Source organism: Humulus lupulus, chromosome 7 (genome assembly GCF_963169125.1).
Source record: "Humulus lupulus chromosome 7, drHumLupu1.1, whole genome shotgun sequence".
Lineage (NCBI taxonomy): Eukaryota > Viridiplantae > Streptophyta > Magnoliopsida > Rosales > Cannabaceae > Humulus > Humulus lupulus.
The window spans coordinates 124341206-124363959 of record NC_084799.1 but is presented as its reverse complement, the minus strand read 5'-3'; the positions used below and the strand labels follow the sequence as shown (position 1 = coordinate 124363959).

The following is a 22754-nucleotide window of genomic DNA, read 5'->3' as shown; positions in this document are numbered from 1 at the left end:
TTTCTCCTATGTTATTTCATGGATTTCTTCAGTTTCTGCTTTGATTTGTTAAAGCTGCTCTGCTTGAAAATATAGAGTTTTCTTACAGTTTGTTTGGCATTTAATTATTAACATTTGAAAAATAGTTTATTTGATTGAAATTTAGGGTTAGCATAAATTTCCTGTGTTTTTGCTATTTGACAATTTATTCTTTAAGAATTTTTTTTCTATCAAGTCCTTGAGTTTTAAAAACAGTACAGGTCCTTATTATTAAAATCTTAGTTTTTATGGGCAAAATTTGTCTTTTTCTGTATATTATCTTACTCCCTATTTTTTTAAAACATCATAATGTTTTAACATTTCTGTGAAAACTAAGATTTCTGTGAAAAAGTTTAACATTAAAGCCCTATCTGGCTGTGGCTAGTGGTCCATTCCTTTATTTGGCTGTAGTTTAAAGCAGTGGAATGGATTATCCACCATTTTGGTGGAATGGCCCTTCCTCCCAAAAATTAGAGGAAAGGCCATTTAAATAGACAATTAAAAAAAATTATTTTTACACATTAAATTTTATTCTATCCCGTTACCATTTCTATTCCTTTGTTTTCATTACTACCAACCAAACATGCCCCAAGTAATCAATTACAACTGATTTAGAATTCAAGGATTTGATAGCCAAAATTATTCACAGGGACCATATTGTTAAACAGTGAAAAATTTAAAGAGTACGTCAAAATTCCCAAAATTTATCCTTTTTTTTTTTTTGCTTTGAGAGCAACTTTTTTTCTCATTAGATCTCTAGTTACTAATACTTTTTTATTATTTCTGAACTTCCAGTTTATCAGTACCTTGGTCTAACTTAATTTCTTTAAATTACTACAAGATGAGATTCCTAGATGCTCAGTTTGATCCTTTGTTCTATAAAACTTGGGAAGTCTGAGCCTTTCAAATTGCAAAAAGTCAAAGGATGCGTCTATGGGCAATCATTTTTTTTTCCATTGACAATTATGAGTTGTACGTAGTAGTTCCTGTTACTGTGAGCTAGAGAATTTTCATTGTCATAGATCTTATACTGTAACTGTGTCATGTTTGTTAGTGTTAATTTTCTTTCAAGACTAATGCTGTGTGTAATGGAATCCCCGAACGTTTCCCTTATATTAGCTTGACAATTGATACAAGTGTTTCTTTCAAAACTCCGATATTTACACATGCGGGTTAGGCCTACGGTTTACTTTCGTGAGGTTTGGGTTCATTTCCTCGTGGATACTACCTAGCAATTTGCTAGAGTTTTCTGTGTCCCAAACATTGTTTGTAGGGTATGGCGGAAGGACAAGTAAAAAGATATTAAAAGAATACAAAATGTTTTATTTTTCTGCAGATACTTGAGAGTGAAAAGTTTTTACAACTGCACTCTGGAAGGTCATCTCAGTTTTGTAGTGAATGTCAAGATTACAATAACAAGCTACATGAGTTTTGGCTCAAAGGCCCGAATGCTGTTGTCATTGATGAACAGGTAAGGGTTAATGAATCATATTGTCACTTTAAATTGTAGTCCTTTTGAAAAATAGTTATCATTGTGTGGAGACATTTGTTTTCACTTTGCAATGAATTGGTGATAGTCTGTTTGAACTGTGTGCTTTTGTGCGATAAAGTTAGGTATTGGTTGCTGTTTGGGTATTGAATATAAAAGAGTTTTGAGGGCTAATTGTTTGATGATTTTAACTTTAGATTGGGGTTAATTTGTTGTAAATTCTTTATTGTTGTTGTAAAAGAGTTTTTCGATGTGAACTCTTGTAGCCTGTAATTTTCAGACGTACTTGTATTTATTCCCCATTATTACAAGTTCAGCAACAAGAAAAGAAAAGAAAAAAAAAAGAATAGCTAATGGATATCAATTTTTCAGGAGAGAATCTTGAAGGTGGCATCACTGATTCAATCATTTCGCCCTAACTGTTGTCAGCCTTTTCTCATTATATCAACTTCGGCAGCCCTTCATTTGTGGGATGATGGATTCCTTCAGTTTGTCAATGTTGTGGTTTACAATGGGAACAAAGATCTAAGAAGAAGTATTAGAAAACTGGAGTTTGATGAGGGAGGCTGCCCAATGTTTCAAGTACTTATAACAACACTGGACATTGTTATGGAGGTACTTTGAAAAAACCCTGATAGCCTGTTTAAAGCTAATAGTTTAGCTCATAATATGTTTCAAGGTTTACATATTGTATTAATCTATACATCATATATATTATACATATTTTTTTCTCTCCCAACATTGCAGGAAATGGATGTGTTTAGGAGTATAGAATGGGAATTGATTATTATTGATGAATGCCAGTGCCCTATAATCTCTTCACATTATGTTGAAATTAAACATTTAACTACGAAAAGAAGGCTTCTTCTTGTCAGTGGTCAACTAAAGGTTTCTATTTTCTTGTACATTTTACTTAAGTTATTTTTGTTATTTCAAGTGGTTGACGTGAGCATTACTTGTACTGGCTATGGCAGGAGACCATCGCTGAATACCGGAACTTGCTATCTTTGCTAGAGTCTCGTTCTGACTCGCAAAGTAAAGAGTCATTGCTAGTCAGTTCCTGTGATAATATTGGTAAACTGAAGGAGAAGTTTTTAAGGTATGTTGCTTATCAAAGCAAGTCGGGATCTTCAAGATTCAACGAGTACTGGGTTCCTGTCCAGATGTCAAATGTGCAGCTTGAAGTGTACTGCAGCACTTTGATTTCAAACTCTACCTTACTTTGTTCATCTCCAAAGAACATTATTGTTGGATCAGTCCATGATATTCTGAAGTCTTGTCGAAAGGTTGGGTTCGTTGACTTCCGTATTAATTGAATGATATTATACATTTCTCTTTCACAACTCTCAACTTTATGGATCAGATCTTATATATAGGGAAACTAGAGCTTTTATCCCCGTATATGCTTATTACCATGCTTATTGTTTCTTAAAAAATGATGATGTTAAACTAAAGTACCCCCTATTATTGAGAGGCATATTAGGTTAGAAAATTTTCTCTTCTATTCCTATTCTATCCTCTCTTTCTTCCACCACAAGCAACAATATTAACAAAAGTACCATTATGGATAAGTGATTTTGTTATTTAATTGCTATATGTTTTGAGGTAGTTCTAATCCATTTTTCGAGTTCTATGAAAAGAAATAGAAATGAGTGGTTTGGTTGAAGAATTTGTAATGAAAATTCTTGTATGACATTGTGATAGCGGTTTATAGGTACAAGCCCCATTCGAATGAGGTTTGATGGGGGTCATAAGGGTATTCAGGTCATGTGTTCGAAAGATATTCAAACGCAGATCGAACTTGAATTGTGTCCAAATTAAGTTTGAACAAGTCTTCTCAAATGTGATTTTCTAGTAACACATTCAGCTGATGACGAGACAATTTTTGCAAGAACAGCTCATAAAATAAATAAAAACTATTTTCTTATACCCATAATATTAAATAATTCATTATGAACATCTTACCAATTCCTTTACCTTTGTTGAAAGTTATTATCAGTCAATGTTGTTTTGTTTTTTAAAAAATCAATGTTAATGTTGTCATCTCTTTTTATATCAATTTTGGAATACTTGAAGGTGATTTGAGAGATGAGAGAATATGTTTGAGATGGATGGTGAGTTACGAGTAATAGTTTTTGTTAAGAGGAAAATTTGTGTGTTTTTTGGTCTTTTTATGTAAATGAATTTTTTTATGAATAGGGGTATAGTAGTATAAAATTGGTTATTATGAAAGATATAAAGTCTATTTTCTTATGATTTTGATATGACATTGTTAGCATAAGGTATTGAAAGTACAAGAGATCTGCAGTTGTACTTCTGTTAAATTTCTGCTACTGCTTTTAGCATTTTTGTGTTTTAACTTTCAAATGCCTGCTTACATTAACTTGACATCTTTCCTCATATTTCCTTAATTGTTATTCTTCGCAGTGTTGTAATCACCCTTACTTAGCAGATAGCAGCATCATAAAGGTGATTACTAAAGACCTACAAGGAGATGAGTATTATACTGCTGGAATAAAAGCATGTGGCAAGCTTCAACTTCTTCATATGATGCTTTTGGAGATACAAAAGCGGGGTTTACGAGTGCTTATCCTTTTCCCCGGCACCGCGGTATGTCATTCCCCCCCTCCCCCTATAGTTACTGAGGTACTTGTCTAACATGAAATGTTCTTGGTTGCTTTGCCCTTGCAATAGATTGTACCCAATATTTGATAATATATTCTTTATTCAGAAACTATTATAAATATGATTTGGCATGTTTTCAGAAAAAAATTGGCCTTCAACATGTTTTTGGCTTTGTGCAGTCTCTATTATCACTTTGTTTTTTATGTTAGAAAAATATATATATTTTTTTTCATAGGAGTAAGTATTTATATTCAAATATCTTTCTTTTTTTTTTAATTTTTTAAAAATCTATACCTTGATCATTGTATTCTAAATTTTTTTTGATGCTAGCATTATAGATACTCTACGAAAGAAGCATTGATGCTAGCTTTATACAACCTGAGCCTTAAATATGCTCTATAAAGCCATTTATAGAACTGATATCAAGCTAGCATTAAGCAAGTTATTATAAGATAATTTTTTTAAGATACAATGGCAAAAATATCAATTTGATCATATTTAAACAAAAAATGTCGACTCGATTATCACTCAAATATTTTAAAATCATATCAATAATTAAGCAACAAAAATTATTTAGTCATAAGCACAATATCATAAATCTCAAAAATTGCTCAGTTGCAATTTCATTTAAAATCAGGAAAGAAGCATATATTTCAAATGTTTTCTAAATAAAGTATATTTTTTTGAATATTGTCTTATGAAAATTTTATCTTCTAGTTTCCATTTGAAACCCATTTGAAATGGATTCCTCGAAGTAGAGTTGTCACCTTTTTAACCAAATAACCTATCTTTTTTAGATGGCAACTTGACCCAGCATTTTTACTTTTGTAAGAAGAAATTAAAGTTTGTATCAGCTAATTAAATTAATAGCTATATATGCTCTTGATAACGATCATACATATTATAAGAAAAAAAACTTTTTATTAATGACCAAAAATGAAAATTACAAGAGGATGGTAAGGTATCCTTGAAGGCAGTATTGAAGCAAACCAGCAAGACTACAAAAAGTGAAACCAGGCAGTTGTAAGATATAATAAAACTATTAAAATTTGTATAGCATCATTGATATGTTTTCTTTGTGTTCCTTTTTAAAGGCATTTTATCTTCTTATATTGGCTATGGGTAGCATCCATAAATACAATTTCTGCTATCTTAAAGGTTTGTTTATTTTTTATAACTAGTCTTAATATGTTAATTACGCTTCCTAGAAGTTATATTATCAGTAAAGCTACTTCTTTTGTCCACTGTTGTGGCTTGGTTACAAGGGAGGATTTTATCAGTCTTTAATTATTGATTAGTTACTTTAATGATCTCTTCTATAATTGAAATTTGGCAGGATTTAGGAACGGGTTCTCTGGGAAACATTTTGGAGGACCTTTTAATAACAAAATTTGGAGATAATTTTTATGAGCGTGTTGATTACAGTATCAAACATTCTAAGAAGATTGCTGCTGCTGCTGCGAGTAAATTCAACAATGAGTCCGAAAGATTTGTTTTCTTAATAGAAAACCGTGCTTGTAATTCCAGCATCAAATTGTTTTCTATTGATATTGTCATCATATACAGTAGTGACTGGAACCCGGTGAATGATGTGAGAGCCCTGCAAAAGATAACTCTTGATTTAAAATCTGAGCAGGTAACAACATTTCGTTTGTATACACCTTATACATTGGAAGAAAAGGTTCTACTTCTTGCAAAGCAAGGGAAGTCTCCTGATGGTAAGCTACCAAACATAAGCTTGAGTATGAGTCACATGCTACTAATGTGGGGGACGGCTCATCTATTTAAGACTTTGGATAAGTTCCATGGTGAGGGTGTAACCACATCTTCCGCAAGAAGATTGTTTAAGGAACCATCATTGGAGGATGTTATCAAGGATCTTTTGCAGATTATATCTTCAGATAGAAAAGGCAGTGAGTCCTCAATCATCATGCATGTTCCACAAGTTGGAGGAATTTACCGCACAGAGTCTTTGTTATATAGTGAGCTACAAAGTGAAGTTATGGACAAAGTTCAACCTCATTTGTTTTGGACAGAAATGTTGGAAGGAAAACATCCTCAGTGGAAGTATATACCAAATTCTTCACAGAGAAATCGAAAAAGGGTACATTATTCTGAAGAGACAGCAAACAACACAGAAACTGAGAGTGATGAAATTTTTAAGAAGCGCAAGAAGCTTGTAAATGGTAGAGTAGATCCACCCCCTATAGATTTTGGATCAGATGGAAAAACAGTCTCTAGCTGTAAAGAAGGTAAAATGCTGACTTTTGTTCATTGCTGGTATATTATTCAGGACAAAGTCGAGTGCCAACATAAAATATTGTTTAGACATCCTCGTATATATTCCCTGACTTCTTATTTTTAATGGTCTGAAAGTGTCTTATTCTGTAGGAGCATTTGGAACAACTACAGATAATCAGGTTAGTTTGTTGTCAAGATCAAGTGCTTGCATAAAAAATTGTACTTCATCATTTCTGTGAAATTATAATTTCTTAGAAATACCTTAGCCTTACATATTGAATCTCAGCAACGAAGGAAAATGCTTGATGCACAAAAGAGTCTCCATCTTTCTTTGAAGCCTGAGCTATTAAAACTTTGCAAGATTCTAAAACTCTCGGTATGATTTTCTCTTAACCTTTACAGTTTTTCTTTTAATTATGTGTTGCTTATCTTCTTTACATGATACTGATTAAAAAAATGTTCAAAGAAATAGTCTCTTGGTTATTGTGAAAAATTAGAAGATGGATATGCAAGATTTTATGATTTATCGTGCTTGGTGTTTCATTTTGGTTAGGTAAATGTAACATGCCTTTAAATATAATTACTGTATAAATATTTTACACAAGAGGGTCTAGGCGGGTTTTGGGGTGTTTCAATAGTAGTTGGGAAAGCTTATGGGACGTTGGAACTCAGGCCTTTCCTTGGGCCTTGTGATTAGAAAGAAATGATAAGATCTGTGATCTGTCAAGGTATGGAAGATAATTTATCTTCTATTCCAGATAGAGTGAACTATTGGGTGGCTCTTTGGTTTTTTTAAAATTAAGGATTGGCACCTTAAATTTAGATGATATCTAATCATCTTTTCTATTTTATCATTTATAACTTTTTGTTTCCTTTTAAAAATAAATTAGTAAAAATACATCTACTCAAGAGTCAAGAGTCAGCCTTCTGATATTGACAAAGAGATTATGTGAACCTTTATGTTTAAGTTGAGGTTTTGTCATTTACTCATTAGGAGGTAATTGCATAAGTCTATTACTCCCTTTAAATTATCAGATATGGTTTGGCTTATTTAATCTTTGGTTTCGAGCCCTGTTATTCAATTAAATTGTTAGGTCTTAAATGATTACATGGGGTATGTTAACTAATGAATCTTAGAAATGCTAACTTGTAACCCTGAGGGATATATTGGGAGTAGGATGCCTCTACTCTCTATATCATATTATTTCGACGAGGCTTCTAAACTTTAGAATTTATGTGCCTTCTTATTCTGTCTTCTATAAAGTAAGTTGTTTAGATTGTTATGACCGAATTTTCTTTGTACTTTAAAAAATAATATAAAAATATGGGGAAGCCTCAACCTGCCTCAAGTGTTGCACCTTGTCTTAAGCAAAAACTTTCTATTTTCCTAATAAGCTTTATGCAACATCGTAATCCACTGTTGTGGCATTTGGTCATAATAAGCTTTATACAATTCTATTTTAGCGATATCATGATAGTTCACTTCACTGTAATGCAGGATCCTGCTCGGGGTGTGGTTGAAAAGTTTCTTGAGTATGTGATGAATAACCATCTTGTCAATAGAGAATCAAATACAACACTGCAGGCTTTTCAGATATCTCTGGTCAGAAACTTTTTCCTCTAGTATGCAGTGTTGTTTCAGTTTGGGTTTAATTCTATCTTTATCATTTTGATCTGATGCCTAATGTATGTTTGCAATTGGAACTTTTAAAGATGATGCTTTCTATTTATAGCCTGAATGATGTTATTGCTGTTGGCTACTTTGTATTTTTTATATATAATTATGTATTTACTATGTAGTTCTTTTCTTATGAATTTAGTTGTATGCAAATTTTCCCTAGAAATTTTGTAATGCATGCTTAAATTTAATGTGATTAATTTTTCTTAACTTGCAAGTTTTAATGTTGCCTTCTTGACAATAGTCATTGCTATATTATTAAAGCTTGAGTCAAGGCATGGATTTGTTTGTATCTTTAATCAAGCAAAGGTAGATGTTGATTATGCACTGAGCTGATTACGTAAGCCATGACGTGCTTCTTTTCTAAAGCTTTTAGTTAAAAATGTAGACTTATACTTATTGATCTCCTAGAGCAATAGCTCAATCACCTTATAATTCTCATGATACCATACCTCATGCTTTCTACTCTTCAATATGTGCTACTCTATTCCATCTCATCCACTATCTATTATTATAATTACCCATATGCTTCTGTATTATCTACGTTCTATGATTTATGCCACTTCACCCTTCCATAGGTGCCTATTATTACTGGTTGTTTGAGTTTCACCTTGTCCTCAAGTTGTAGGATAATAGAATCAGTTCCATGCTCTGCTTGACCTTAATCAAAGATTCAATCAAGCAATGTTGTACTTCCCATCATAATAGACCAAACAAGCTGCTTAGTAAGTTTATGGACAAGCTCATGTAGTGTGTTAACCCTTTGAACACTCTTCATAGTATCTTGTTTGTAGTGATTGTATTAGTGACATTGACACTCTCTGGGAGAAGATTAATTTGTGGGTTGCTCTTTGTTTGTATTTGTATAATGTGAAGGGTTTCAAAATTATCCCATTCTTTATTAAGTGAGTGGAATTATATTGTATAATGTTGTAACCAACAATATGCTAAGCTAGGTGAGCAAAAACCAGTCCTTTCATTCTCAGTGTCAGCTAACACCATGAAATCAACCTTTGCTGAGGAACACCCCACCACATCTGCGACAATCTTAATAATATTGGAGAATCCTGTCCTTGCTGACACTTTGCTTGTGGGTGAAGTGGATGGGTTGTGAGTTTCTGTGGCTCTAGGAATGTGTTGCCTAGATATGGAGGTCGGAATTCATTCTACCTCCTCTTTGTGACGGGCAACACCACTTCATTAACCATCTTCACCACCATAAGAAAACAATTTAGCTGTCCGTGTGTCCCACCTTTAGCCGCTAGCATTGTTTGGTGTGTATGGTTGAGATATAGAAACCTTGAGGTATTTTTTAGGAAAGGAACAACTGCTCTTTGGGCTTGTGGAGGTTGCTCCGCGTATTGGGCTTAGGCTTGGTTCTTAATCTTGCCCATTTTTATGGACTTTGGATTGTGATGCTTGTTGGCTAGCTTGTCACTATGCCCCCATGAAACCAAAGATCAAGAACTCTTTCACCCAAATCAATGCGTACATGAGTCTTTAATGTTCTTCCTACCACCTTCGGTTGAGGGTTATTGTTTTGCAGTGGCAGCCACATTCATTGTGTCTGTCGTCATTCTTGCATGTTGACCCTATGAATGGTTATTTGGTTTGGTGCTTTTGCTTGTCGAAAATTTTGAGCGAAAGAAACACCACCAACAACCACAGAGCTTCCCCACCATCAGTAACATGACGCCATCAACCAAGTGTAGAGGCTTTCTACCCAAATGCCTATTTAGTGGTTGTCAACTTAGCATCATCCACATAGTTTAGAACATATATTCTTGGTGAACATTTTCATTAGAACTTTTATTACCACTATTTGCTCGACCATATGAGTTGCTCAGTGGAGGACCCAAATCCATTGTTTAACATTTGATAACTTCAAAGCTCTATATTGTTGATGCCATTGCCTTTAACACATCACTTTGACAGTCTTCTCCAATTGGTTAGCCTGGGTCCTCCTAATTGGGGCCTATCCCTTTCCGTTTTGATAGCATATGGCCGGAACATAAAACATTCATAATCAAGTTTGAAAATTGGTGGAAAAGAGCTGAAGCGGTTGTTCAGGAAATAGACTTGTGAGCAAAATGAAACAAGTAAAAGATAAACTGAAGGAGTGGAAGAAGGACATGTTTGGGGGTAGATTAATGATGAAACAATCTATACAACGTCTGGTTTGGGCAATTTGGAAGAATGCGATAATTGGGATAATAATCTAAAAGAAGAAAGGGCTAGTATCATAAGAAAGTGGCAAGAGAAGAGATTGTGCTTGATGAGGATAGAAGCATGTGGATGAAATTAAAATGCAAATGGCAAAAGAGGGATTCTAACTCTAGATTGTTTCATAACATCCTTCCTTAACGCACGTAAAGCTAAGAATTTTATTTCTCGAATTGAGGATGTGGATGGTTCTTTACTAGATAAGGATAATGACATAGTGGATGAGATAGTGGGATTTTATTCTAACCCATACAAGTCTACTAAGAGGGATTTTGTGGGAATTGATGGTATAGAATGGAAGCAGATACCCCAGCTTTTGGCCACTCATTTAGAAAGAACGTTTTGAGGAAGAGGAGATTAAAAATGTTGTTTTTAAGAGGAGATTAAAAGTGTTGATTTTAAGTGTGACAGAAACAAAGCCCTTGGGGCTGATTGATATACCATTTCTCTCTTCCAAGATCAATGGGAAGTTATCAAGGAGGACGTGATGGACGTAATTATGAAACTTTTTGATCCTTAAGAAGCTCAATAGCTGCAAAGTAAAGGATTACATGCCAATACGGCTGATTACATGCATGTATAAGATCATTTCAAAGGTGATGACTAACAAATTGAAGGAAGTTTTAGTAGATACAATTTCTGAAACTCAAGGGGCCTTTGTTGAAGGAAGGCAAATACTAGACACAATTCTGATAGCTAATGAGGTAGAAGATTACTTGGGTAAAAAGAAGAGTAGTTTTGTCTTCAAAATTGATTTTGAAAAGGCTATGACCACGTGTGGATTGGGATTTCCATGACTTTGTCCTGGAAAAGAAAGGTTTTGGCTCAGTTTGGCGAAAGTGGATTTTGCCTCTCCTTGGTGTCTTTTTATCTAATAAATGGAAGAGCCAGAGGAAAGTTCAGTGGGTCCCGAGGCTTGCGTTAAGGGGATTCTTTTTCACTTTTTTTGTTTACCATAGTAGTTGATGTTTTGGGAAGAATGATAGATAAAGCTAATGGATTATCTCTTTTTAATGGCTTCGAGGTGGGGGAGAAATAAGACTGGCGAGTCATTTACAATTTGTAGATGATCCTTTATTCTTTGTCAACGATAGCAATTCTCTTAAAACGTTGTTGAAGATTCTACAGGCTTTATGTGCTGTATCGGGACTTAAAATCAACATGCATAAAAGTCACTTGTTAGGAATCAACGTTTTTGAGATAATGATGGAAGGAACTAGAGTTTGCGGCTATGAAATAGGACAATGGCCTATGAAGTATCTAGGGATGCCTTTGGGTGGAAATCCCATAAACAATTCGTTTTGGGAATTGATTGTTTCTAAGTGTGCCAGAAGGCTAGATGGTTGGAAAAATGCCTACTTGACAAATGCATACTTGTCCAGAGGAGGTAGATTGACTCTCATTCAGTCGATCCTTCATGCATTACCTACCTACTATCCCTCACTGCTTAGCGCCCCACAACCTGTCATCAAGTTGCTGGAAAAGATCAGAGACTTCCTGTGGGAAGGGGAGACCTTGGAGGTAATGACCACTTGGTGGCTTGGGATAAGGTTTGTAGACCTCTATTTCAAGGTGGTTTGGGAATTGAAAACCTAGAATACATGAACAAAGCTTTTCTGATGAAATGGTTGTGGGGACTCCCACTGGAAACTACCAATTTGTGGCACAAGGTTATTACGAGTAGATTTGGGGTTGATGTGAATCAATGAGATTCCAAGAAAGGTCATAGGATGACAAGTAGAAGCCCTTGGAAAGGAATAACTACTTTGTATGACGATCTCCTATCTTTCGTCAAACTTAAGGTTGGTAGGGGGAATAGAATTGGATTTTGGGAGGACGATAGGATCAGAATTTAGCCCTTCACATTGTTATTTCCCAATCTAGCAGCAGTTTCCTTGGGAAGAAAGAAAAACATAGCAGATACGACGGTAAGGGGAGAAGGGGACTTATCCATTGACACGACCTGGGATTTTTTCCTCAAACAGAATTTGGATGACAGAGACTGCTGAGTTGATGGAGTTGTTACAACTGGTAGACCATTTTTCTATCTGCGATGTTATCGAAGATAGGAGGGTTTGGCTACTGGACAAAAGTGAGATCTTTTCTTGTAAATCTGCCTTCTGCAGTATGGTGTCGCAGACTAGCAACCTTAACTAGACCAGTTCTATCTGGAAGAGTTGCGCCCCATCCAACATCAAAGTGTTTGCTTGGCTCTTAGCACTAGAGAAGGTGAGCGTGCACAAGATTATACAACAGAAACAACCTTATCAGTCTCTATCGCATGGTTGGTGTGTGTTGCAAGGAGAACAATGAAAGTATTAGCCATTTGTTTTTGGAGTGTAGATTCGTGGCGATTTTATGGTCCAGAATGTTAAATGATTTTGGACTTCATTGGTACATGCCTCCCAATTGTACCCAACTTTTCGAGTACCAAAGTTTTTAGGGCAAAAGAGTATGAGTCATGTGGAAGTGGAAGTGGAAGTGGAAGTGGAAGTCGGCCATACAGGCAGTTTTGTGGGGAGTCTGGTCTGAAAGAAACAGCAGAGTTTTCAAAAATAAAGAAAATATGGCAGATAGCCTGTGGATAAGATAAAAATCTGGCTGGCAACATGGGTCTACAAAACCAAGCATTTTATAGGAATTTCATTCCTGGACCTGACTAGAAAGTAGGAGAGTTTTTTGTATTATTTTGTGTTGGTCTTGCTCCCTTGGCTGGCTTGTTTTAGTTTTTCCCCTATTTTGTTTTTGACTGTTTTTCTGTTCTTGTTGTTTTTTCTAGATGTTTTTCTTGTACAAATTTGTCCTTTTGTTTTGTAACCACACATTTCCTTGCCCATTAGCGAGGGCTCTCAATTTATTTGGGAGGAGGTCGCTCATTGACATGTGATCTTTGTCTCTTTTTCAAAAAAAAAAAAAATAATCTGTAAAACTTGGGTATTGGAGGGGCCAGTACTCTCCCAAGAGATATAGCTCAATTACCATATAATTCTCATGCTTCAATTTGACTTGAGTTATATTCAATTTAGTTGGACTGAAAACTGTCTAATGAAAAAGTCTCATAAAGTCACTCTCTTATAATAAATATTGAAAAGTGTCTTGTAGAAGGATTTGGTCCAGCAATTCCTAGGGTATTTTCCCCTCAATGTAATTTTTGTTTCTTGAATTGACAATCGGATGCTCTATTATTTATGTTTTATGGCATTTAGAATGCGGGTCACTTTTTTTTTTACAATATCATGTCGCTTTGAGACTTCAGTTCAGTAGGTGAGAGCAGTCGTGTATGGTTTAGAGAACTTGCTTACTGTTGGTGAAAGAAGCTGGTATCCTTGGTGGAAGAAGGTATTGCCTTTGGTGGTGGCAACTTAAATGGGGTGTTGTGGAAGTGCTAGGTTTTGGTAGTTTCTGGATCCTTCATTTGGAAGGAAATAACCTTGTATTTTATGTCAACTTCCAAGATTATGGCTTTTGTGTGTTAGTACATTTCTTGGCTTCGTATTTCATTTTTCACTCTTTGTTTAATTGGTAGAATATGGTTAAGTACTTCCTTTTTGGATGATTTCTTTCTTCAAAAGATCTTTGATGGAAGTTGTCTTGTAGAAGATGTCAATTGAGACAGTATAATTTGTCAAGCTCAAAGTCAAATGCCAAACTTTGATTTGATACAAGTAATTAAGTATTTAGTGTGTATGTGCTTATTGGTGTATGAGTGGTTGTGCGTATTTATGTGTAATGGTAATCAAAAGTGTTTTGTGTAACTATGTCTTTGTTTGTGCTTTGTAAATTTCAGTGTTGGACTGTAACCTCTTTGCTGAAGCAGAAGATTGACCACAAAGAATCACTTGAACTGGCAAGACAACATCTCAACTTCGAATGTAAGATAGAAGAGGCAGAACATTTATATTCAATGTTGAGTTGCCTAAAGAATATATTTTCATATCGGATTGGGAAACTTAAGTATGTGGACTCACCAAAAGTTCCAATATTAACTACTACTGATACCTTGAAGGACCTCGCACAAGTAAATGGTCCACTCTCTGTGCCTTCTAACACGGGAAAGGTTAAAGTAGGGGTTGAGGACTGTACAGGGAATCTGGAATATTTTGACAAAGTTCTGTGTACACTGGCAGAAAAAGATGTTATCAAGAGTATTAAGGAAATTCAAAAGATGTTCCAGAAGAAATTGGAGAAGCTCATTCAAAAGCTCAAGGAAGAAAAAAATGAGATAGAGCAGAATTATGAAGAAGGAAAGACACGAATACAGAAAAATCATAAACTCAAAAGAGCTGCTTTACTTGCATGTTTTGAGCATAATACTTCAATGAGAGAGTATAAACTTAAGTTAGTGGATAATTCTTTTGCTAAAGAATTGGAAGAAGTCAGGAGCAAGAGGGATATGTGCGTTAAGAATCTTGAGACCAATCATATTGCTGACAAGAAAAGGTTGCAAGAGAGAGAGTCTCACTGGGTGAAGGAGGTGGAATCCTGGGCTCATGATGAATTGCTGGGAAAAGCACCTATGAATGAAGCTGTTACTGGGTTGAAATGCTCACAGACGAGTGAACAAGTTAGAGTTGAAGGTAATCCTTGTAATCTCCCTGTTTTGTGTAAACTTTTAAAATATCAGTCAGGAAAAACTAGTGCATGAAACTCCAGAAACTGCTCCTATTGATGAGGTGAGTGCTTCTGATAATTTTTCAGGCTCTGGATCTCTTAAGCAGAATACAATTGGACCTGTAAGTGATGCTCAAGTGATGGTCCCTGCTGATCCTTCTGCCAAGATGTGCATCCCTCCTGTTGGAGCTACTCCAAGCACCTTAGACGGGAAGGTCACACCCGAAGCACCTGAAAATGGTGCCCATACTGTTGTTGCAGAAAAGTTTGTTTCTACTGCGAGGTCTTCATGTGAAGCACAAATCCTTGATAAATGTACCTCATTCGTTCCTGAGACTGCAAGTTCCACTCATGATGTGATGATTGTTGATGCTCTAGTACAAATGTCAGCTGAAGAACAAATTCCACACAGAGTAACATTAAATGTGCCTGAAGGAGGTATCCCATTTTCAGTACTAAAATCTACTCACCTGGACGTAGATATTGATCATAGTGGAGAAAAAAATGATGAAATCTGCAATGTCACATCAAATGGGGATGCTGTCATCAACCAGCAGGATAGAGTGGATAATGCTTTCAATCAGAATTCTCATTTCCGGGAGCCGTCACTGGTAAATCCATGTGTGCAGCCTGCGGTGACTTTGACTGATGGTGAAGCAGTGTCACCTAATCAGGTTTGATTCTTTTTTCCAATACGCTGTTGATTTATATGGAATATACGTCATTGATATGTCATTCCTCTTGTATTAGTAAATATTACATTGTTCTCCAAGGATCTTTTACAAACTACTTTCGTTGTATCTGCTTGGATACTATTGTCTGTAATGTGTTTTACAAGATGGTTTGGGTGGGTACCAATAATTTTTCGAAGGGCTTCTCATTTAACTCTACAATATTTGAGGAACAGGAAACTATAGTAATTGAATTGTAGGTATCCAGGAGGGTCGTGAAACTCAGACCTCGTGGGAGCAGATATATGCCTGATCGTTTGAGCTATCCCTCTCGAGTCTGTGGAAATCATTTTGTATTGTTGGAATGAAACAAGCTGAAAATTCTCTAAAGGGATGAGAAATTTTGTTGTTGGTTACTGACTCTTGCATTTTCAGGTGCACCTAGATGAATGTGATTCGCCACCAATATCTTGTGGACCACAGTGTGTAGATGCTCAACCAGCTAATAAGCAGAATGCATTAGAAGAAGTTGAACAGTTGGCATCAGAACCAATTGATTTATCCACTCAGTCTGTTGACGCATTGGAGCCTGCAGCGCAAGTGCATGTATCCCAGTCTAATTCAGCTGTTATACGTGTGGTTGAGGAAAGTGGATGTCAGCCAAGTGATGAAGGTTTCACCTCTATACAGGTTTCCCATGCTCCAGTGGAACTTGTTGAGAACTCTCAATTTTCAAATCAAGCTGTTTCATATCCTATAACAAGTTCAATAAATGCATCCATTAGGAATCCAGGAATGCATGTTCCTGAGTCAAGGACCATGTCTGTTGCTTCTGAATCTATTAATCATCTTGCACAACCCATGCCTCCAGTGGTATCATGGGTGGGTCCACCCTTGAACCCTGATCCACTTCAGATGGAACTGGAGCGATTATGCCAAGAATTTGATCAAACTCGTAAAAGCTATGATGATACGGTCGGTTTCAAATATTACTAAATGCCTTTCTCTAGTTATAACATATATAATTATGGCTTTGTGCTGACTTTACCTTTTTTTTTCGAGCAGAAGCTGCATCTAAAATGTGACCATGAGAAGGAGATTGCTGAAATTAATAAGAAGTATGAGACAATGAACAGGGAGATCGATAATGAGTTTTATGTAAAAAATAAGAATTTTGATGATCTTCGCAGCAAATTATGGTTGAATAAAATCTTGGCTGAGGCATTCAGATCAAAGTGCGAATATAGGTCAATTGATAGGACTGGAATGCATCAAGGTGCTTTTTCTTGACAACAACCCTTTAAATTGTTTTGTGCTTGCATATTTTTCACCAAATAAAGGGTCAATTCTCAATAATAATTTCAATTCTAGTTTTAGGACTTTTGTGAACCCATTTTCGACTGTTTAAACATCTGTATTGCAGACTCAGTGCCAGCTATACGACCTTTTCTATCATTGTCTTACTATTCTTCTATCTGACCTTTTCCTGTTATACTGTATCCATTTAATTAACTTCAATCAAATTAGTGTTTTCAATTTATGCATTTGTAGATTCATTGTCCATTATCAAACCATTCATTTTCACTGTTTCATTTTTGTTAATTTCGAAACTAGTGAGTTGGTAGTTATTCTTATTTTTAAAAATAAAGTACTTCAAACAGTAGAAAATATCTGCAGTTTAGATGATTACTTGTTCTCTGAACAAAAAAAATGGAAACTTCTGCCAATTCTGGCGACATTTTTTGTATTAAACTATTTTCTTACTGAATAGCACTGCTACCTTTGCTTTTGAAGTGTATTTTCATATTGAAGATGTTTTTGTATCCAAAACACCCTCATTTTATGCTTCTTAAACTTTATATATAATTATTTTTTCTGTGGCAGTTTCTCATAGGACCAGACAAGCTTGCATTTAATTTACTTTTTATGTGTACCGTCATTTTGCATTTGATTTTATGGCTATTTGTTACTAACTGATGTTCCTGGGCAGATGTGAATGCCGCTGTTATGCAGCATCTGGTTCAGTTACATTCTATGCAACAAAATGCACAAAGGCCTCCTTTTGTTGCTACATCTTCAGCCTCTCCAGTTTCTGCCATGCAAAATGTACAAAGGCCTATTGTTGTTACATCTTCAGCCTCTCCAGCTACCACAGTGCAAAATGCCCAAAGGCCTCTCCCTGTTGCTACTTCAGCCTCTCCAGCTACCACTGTGCAAAATGCACAGAGGCCTCTCTTTGTTGCTACATCTTCAGCCTCTCCAGCTACTACCATGCAAAATGTACAAAGGCCTATTTTTACATCTTCAGCCTCTCCAGGTACTATCATGCAAAATGTACAGAGGCCTATTGTTACATCTTCAGCCTCTCCAGCTACCACCGTACAAACTGCACAAAGGCCTCCCATTGTATCTACATATTCTGCCTCTCCAGCTACCACCATGCCAAATGCACAAAGGCCTCTCCTTGTTCCTACATCTTCAGTCTCTCCAGCTACCACCTTGCAAAATGCACAAAGGCCTCTCATTGTTCCTACATCTTCAGCCTCTCCAGCCACCACCGTAAAAAATACACATAGGCCTTTCCCTGTTCCTACATCTTCAGCCTCTCCAGCTACTACCGTTCCAGTTTCAGGATGTGAGCTGAATTCACAGCCTTCCCTACCTGCTTCGGTAATCAGCTCCAATAATACACCTGTGTTAGCTTCAGGATGTGAACTGAATCCACAGCTGTCCTTACCTACTCCGGTAAACATCCCCCATACTACTACACCTGTGCCAACTGTTAATCCTTCGTCTGCTCCCTTTCCAAGTACTACAACAAGACCTCCCCAGATCAGTTCCCTCTCCTATTCAACTGGAAATCTCCAAGGCAGTGGTCAGATTCGATCCCGGCCACCGCATCTCCGAGCATCTATACCCAATCTTCCTTCTCATCCAGGAGGAATACAAACACAGCCGACAACTAGCCCTGCCTCTGCAGTAAACGCACTTCCCAATTTACCACTGCCGCTGCAGTCCTCTGTGCATCAATCAGGTCCTTCTGATAGGGCCCTTCGTCCAGAAGTTGCTCGAGAGTTGCCTACCTTCTCTAGATTATCTGCCTTGGAGCTACTGAGGAAGGTTGATCGTCGAGCGGCTGCAAGTCAACCATTTAGTTCGCCTGCAGTACCAGATTTAGTCTCAAATATTGAAGGGTTGAATACCTCTGAACTTAGCCAAAGTAGTCGACAGGTTAACTCAATCGGCACAGGTGGACCAACTGACGTAGTTTATTTGTCAGATGACGACTAACCAGTTACATTAATACAAACCTTACACTCTTTGGGTCCTCAACCCTGGGCGTATTTTTGACATGACCGACCAAGGTAGAGGGAAGAAATAGTAGCTCATTGTAATTGCAAGGCTTTTGCAGCTTTACTTTACATAATGATGTCTTGTGTATATAAGAAAGTTTATTCTTCTCATCCTTCCTTCTGCCTACCTTGATAGGAGGCATTCATCATCCATTCAGCAAAATTATAATTTTACATGAGGTCATCGTTTATACTCTGGTGAAGAAAAGTCGTTTTAGGAAGAGGATTATCCAATGAAAAGAAAATATATCTACATATAAATATTTTCACATTTAAGGTTGAATTCATGAAAAGCTCCTTGAACTTTCTTCTCCTTTATGTTGTTTTTTTAAAATCTACCATGTGTTACAAATGAACTCTGAACTCCTGTGATGTATCATTTGTAGTACAAATTTTGGGCTCAAGTGTAGGATAGGATAAAAGAGACTTGACTGAATCTGTAAGTAATGAGGTAGGACCATGGGTGGATCTGTTTATTAGATCGCTTTCAATTGGTTCTAGTTCTAGTACTAAGACCTTTTATATAAAGTGTTAATTCGGCACAATTTTAGCCAACTAATTGACATTATAACATTGTATCATAAATTATTGGAGATGCTCCAATTGTGATGTGTTTGTGCACTGTCTATACGTATTCTTAGAGGAAATTACATGGTAATCCCTAAAATCTTGTTATTATTTATAATTTTTAATTAAAAGATTAATACCTATTTTTATCTATGAATGTCTTATATTACCTGATATTGCCCAACGGTCGCGGTAGTAAAAAATATAAAAGATAGAATTGAAAAGATGAATTTTAAAGATGAATTTTTGTGAAATTAAAATGATAGATTGGAGAAATCGATCAAATAAAGAACTTGGTAAAGGTATAGATGAATTTATGTAAATTCTATTCTAATACCGATATTAATTTAAAATGCAGTTGTAGTTCTACATCATTAATTGTAAAATATATATGATAAAATTTTAAACTAATGAATCTAACTTTTAATCTGTCAGCATATCATATATTAAAGAAGTATAATATAACAAATATACTAAAATTTATAATATAACAAATATACTAAAATTTGTGTGATTGAATTTATGTAGCAAATGCTAAATAATTTTAGAAAATGAATTAGAAGATGAAAAACAAAATAATTTATGAAATACAGAAACGAAGCACAAATAAAAAACGAGAAGTACAAAGACTACACTCGAACCTTACCAAAATTACTACAAATGAGAAAGTGTATTTTCTCACCTCTAAAATCTGATCTCCAATCTCATGTTTTTATACTCATTTTGATTCTCAATTTTGGTAATTTACGTGTATAACCAGCTAAGTGGGAAAATGCATCTAAAAGCTTGGTCAAATGCAGAAGTGGGAGTCATAGTGGTCTCCGTGCGTCAGCTTATGCAAGAGAGTGGATCTTTCGTGTCATCTACAGTAAGAGGAAGTATTGGTTCACCCCTGTGCCCACTCATGTAGCTATCTAAAGCTGCTGAATTGTTGGATTAGTTTGAAGAGTTGGGCCTATGGGATGCTTGTGAGATTTGGGCCTGGCCTTTGAAGTATCAGGTTTGGGTTGCTCTTTTAGGCCCAAAGTTGTTTAATTGGAGTCCAATTGAAAGCCATGCTTTGGACGACATGATGTATGATCATAGAGAAATTATAAGAAATGAACCAAAATAAAGCTATCAAGAAGCTAATGTCCTTATTTTTAAAATTGTAGATAAATGGCCCTTTTACATTGTTGATTACCTAAATTGTCTTTTTTTATAATTTTATTTATTTATTTAGGACTGTATGACTTTAATATAGTGGTATATGTCTATTAGTTTTGTTTAATTAGTTTTTATTTTAAAGTTATATTGATTTTTTAAGTTTTTTATAGGTTGTTGGTATATTATTTTCCAATTAGTGTATATGTTTTTTGTGGTATGGTATATAATTTTTTTTTTTGTGATATTTAATTTCTATTTTATTATACATAGTGGTGGTATATAATTTTGTATCATGATATATACATTTTGATGGTAGTATATAATTTTGTTAGCATAGTATATACATTTTTTAGTAATAATTTTGTAAGTTTTGATGGTATATTATTTTTTAACTCAGTATATATATTTTGTGGTATGGTATATCATTCAACAACTCATAAAAAGCGAAAAAAATCAAAATAACTTTAAAATAAAAACTAATTACACAAAACTAATATACATATACCATAATATTAAAATATTTAGAATAAAATAGTAATTTGTTCGATGGTGTATTTGGTAATATGTGATATTAAATAGATGATTATGTTATTTTACTACAAAATTAAAAACATGGACATTTACTTACTTTCACACAACATTAAGAGTCATTTTGCACCATGTCCCCTGTGATCATATGTAAAGTGTATTTGGATGTTGGCCATGTGCTTGCTTCATTGTTGAAGGAATTTGGAGTTGTCTTAATTTGATAGAAAGTAATTTATGGACTCTCATAATTGTTTAGCTTGGGCAAATGGGCTTTCTCTTCTTTGGGATTTACATCTTTTTCAATTTCATTTTTATCATCTTTCCTCCAAATCTGAAAATTAATACAAAATTAGATTAAATTAAAATATTTCAACTTAAATAATTTTACATTTAAAATCATGAAAATAAATAGCTTAATTATGCACCACAATAACTCTTAAATATATGAAAGTTTGCACACTAATCATAACCTTATCTTTCTTTTTTTCTTCTACAGTTTTTGTTTTATTTAAGCAGAAATGACGGGTAGCATTATCAGGATATATAACTAATAAAAAATTAAGGGAAATTATAACAAATAAACTCTTTTTTAAGATGGTAATTAATAAATGTCTCTTATGTTTAAGTTAGAGTAAAATAGTATTTCTTTCAAAAATTTAATTTTATTATGTATTTGTCTGTCTAATTTACCATTTTCTATTATTTTTTATTTAGAAGTATACGATTTTAATATCGTGGTATATGTAAGGTAGTTTTTATTTTAAAGATTATGTTGATTTTTTTAAGGATTGTTGGTATATTATTTTTCAACTAGTTTATATGGATTTTGTGATATGGTAAATATATATATATATATAGATGATATTTAGTTTATATCTTGTTATACACAACGGTAGTACATAATTTTGTAAGTGTTGTTGGTATATTATTTTTCAACTTAGAATATGTATTTTGTGGTATGATATATTATTTTTTGTAGAAAATATTTAAGTTCTATCTTCGTTATATATAATGGTGGTATATAATTTTGTTACCATTGTATATACATTTTTTGAGTAATTATTTTTCAAGTCTTGTTATATTATTTTCTAACTAAGCATATATGTTTTTGCTGTATGACATATCATTATTATAGATGATACATAGTTCTTATCTTGTTATATATAATGATGATATATATTTTTGTTAGCATGATATATATATTTTAATATTGGTATATGATTTTATTAGCATGTTATATACATTTTTTAGTAATAATTTTTTTTTTCATTTTTTAAGTGTTGGTATATTATTTTTCAACACTGTACATATGTTTTTTTTAGTATGATATATCGTTTTTTGTAGATGATATTTAATTTCTATCTTGTTATATATAATGTAGTATATAATTTTGTTAGTATAATATATTTATTTTAAGTGTGGTATATAGTTTTGTTAGCATATTATATATATTTTTTTCAGAAATAATATACCAAGTTTGTTAAAATTTTTGTATGGTATATAATTTTTTTATTATGGGATATTGATTTTTTGTATTATGGTATATAAAATACTATGATAAATATGTTTAATAACATGTTATATCCGATTTTCGAGGCATATAA

At 34.4% G+C, this 22754-nt stretch overlaps 1 protein-coding gene across 2 annotated transcripts in view; it reads left to right on the top strand.

The window, feature by feature from the left end:
• LOC133788602 (helicase protein MOM1) overlaps nt 1-19468 on the top strand; it is a 38013-nt gene extending 18545 nt beyond the window's left edge. The window contains exons 9-22 of one of the 2 annotated variants that reach the window (XM_062226138.1): nt 1355-1489; nt 1880-2122; nt 2255-2395; nt 2482-2793; nt 3935-4117; nt 5469-6384; nt 6509-6552; nt 6660-6749; nt 7872-7976; nt 14062-14851; nt 14973-15559; nt 15992-16531; nt 16622-16832; nt 17547-19468. In XM_062226138.1, coding sequence (XP_062082122.1) covers nt 1355-1489; nt 1880-2122; nt 2255-2395; nt 2482-2793; nt 3935-4117; nt 5469-6384; nt 6509-6552; nt 6660-6749; nt 7872-7976; nt 14062-14851; nt 14973-15559; nt 15992-16531; nt 16622-16832; nt 17547-18847 — 5598 coding nt within the window. In that variant the 3' untranslated portion in view covers nt 18848-19468. The remainder of the gene's footprint in view (nt 1-1354; nt 1490-1879; nt 2123-2254; nt 2396-2481; nt 2794-3934; nt 4118-5468; nt 6385-6508; nt 6553-6659; nt 6750-7871; nt 7977-14061; nt 14852-14972; nt 15560-15991; nt 16532-16621; nt 16833-17546) is intronic. The other variant, XM_062226139.1, reaches the window with a different exon arrangement.
• The last annotated feature ends 3286 nt before the right edge of the window (nt 19469-22754 follow it).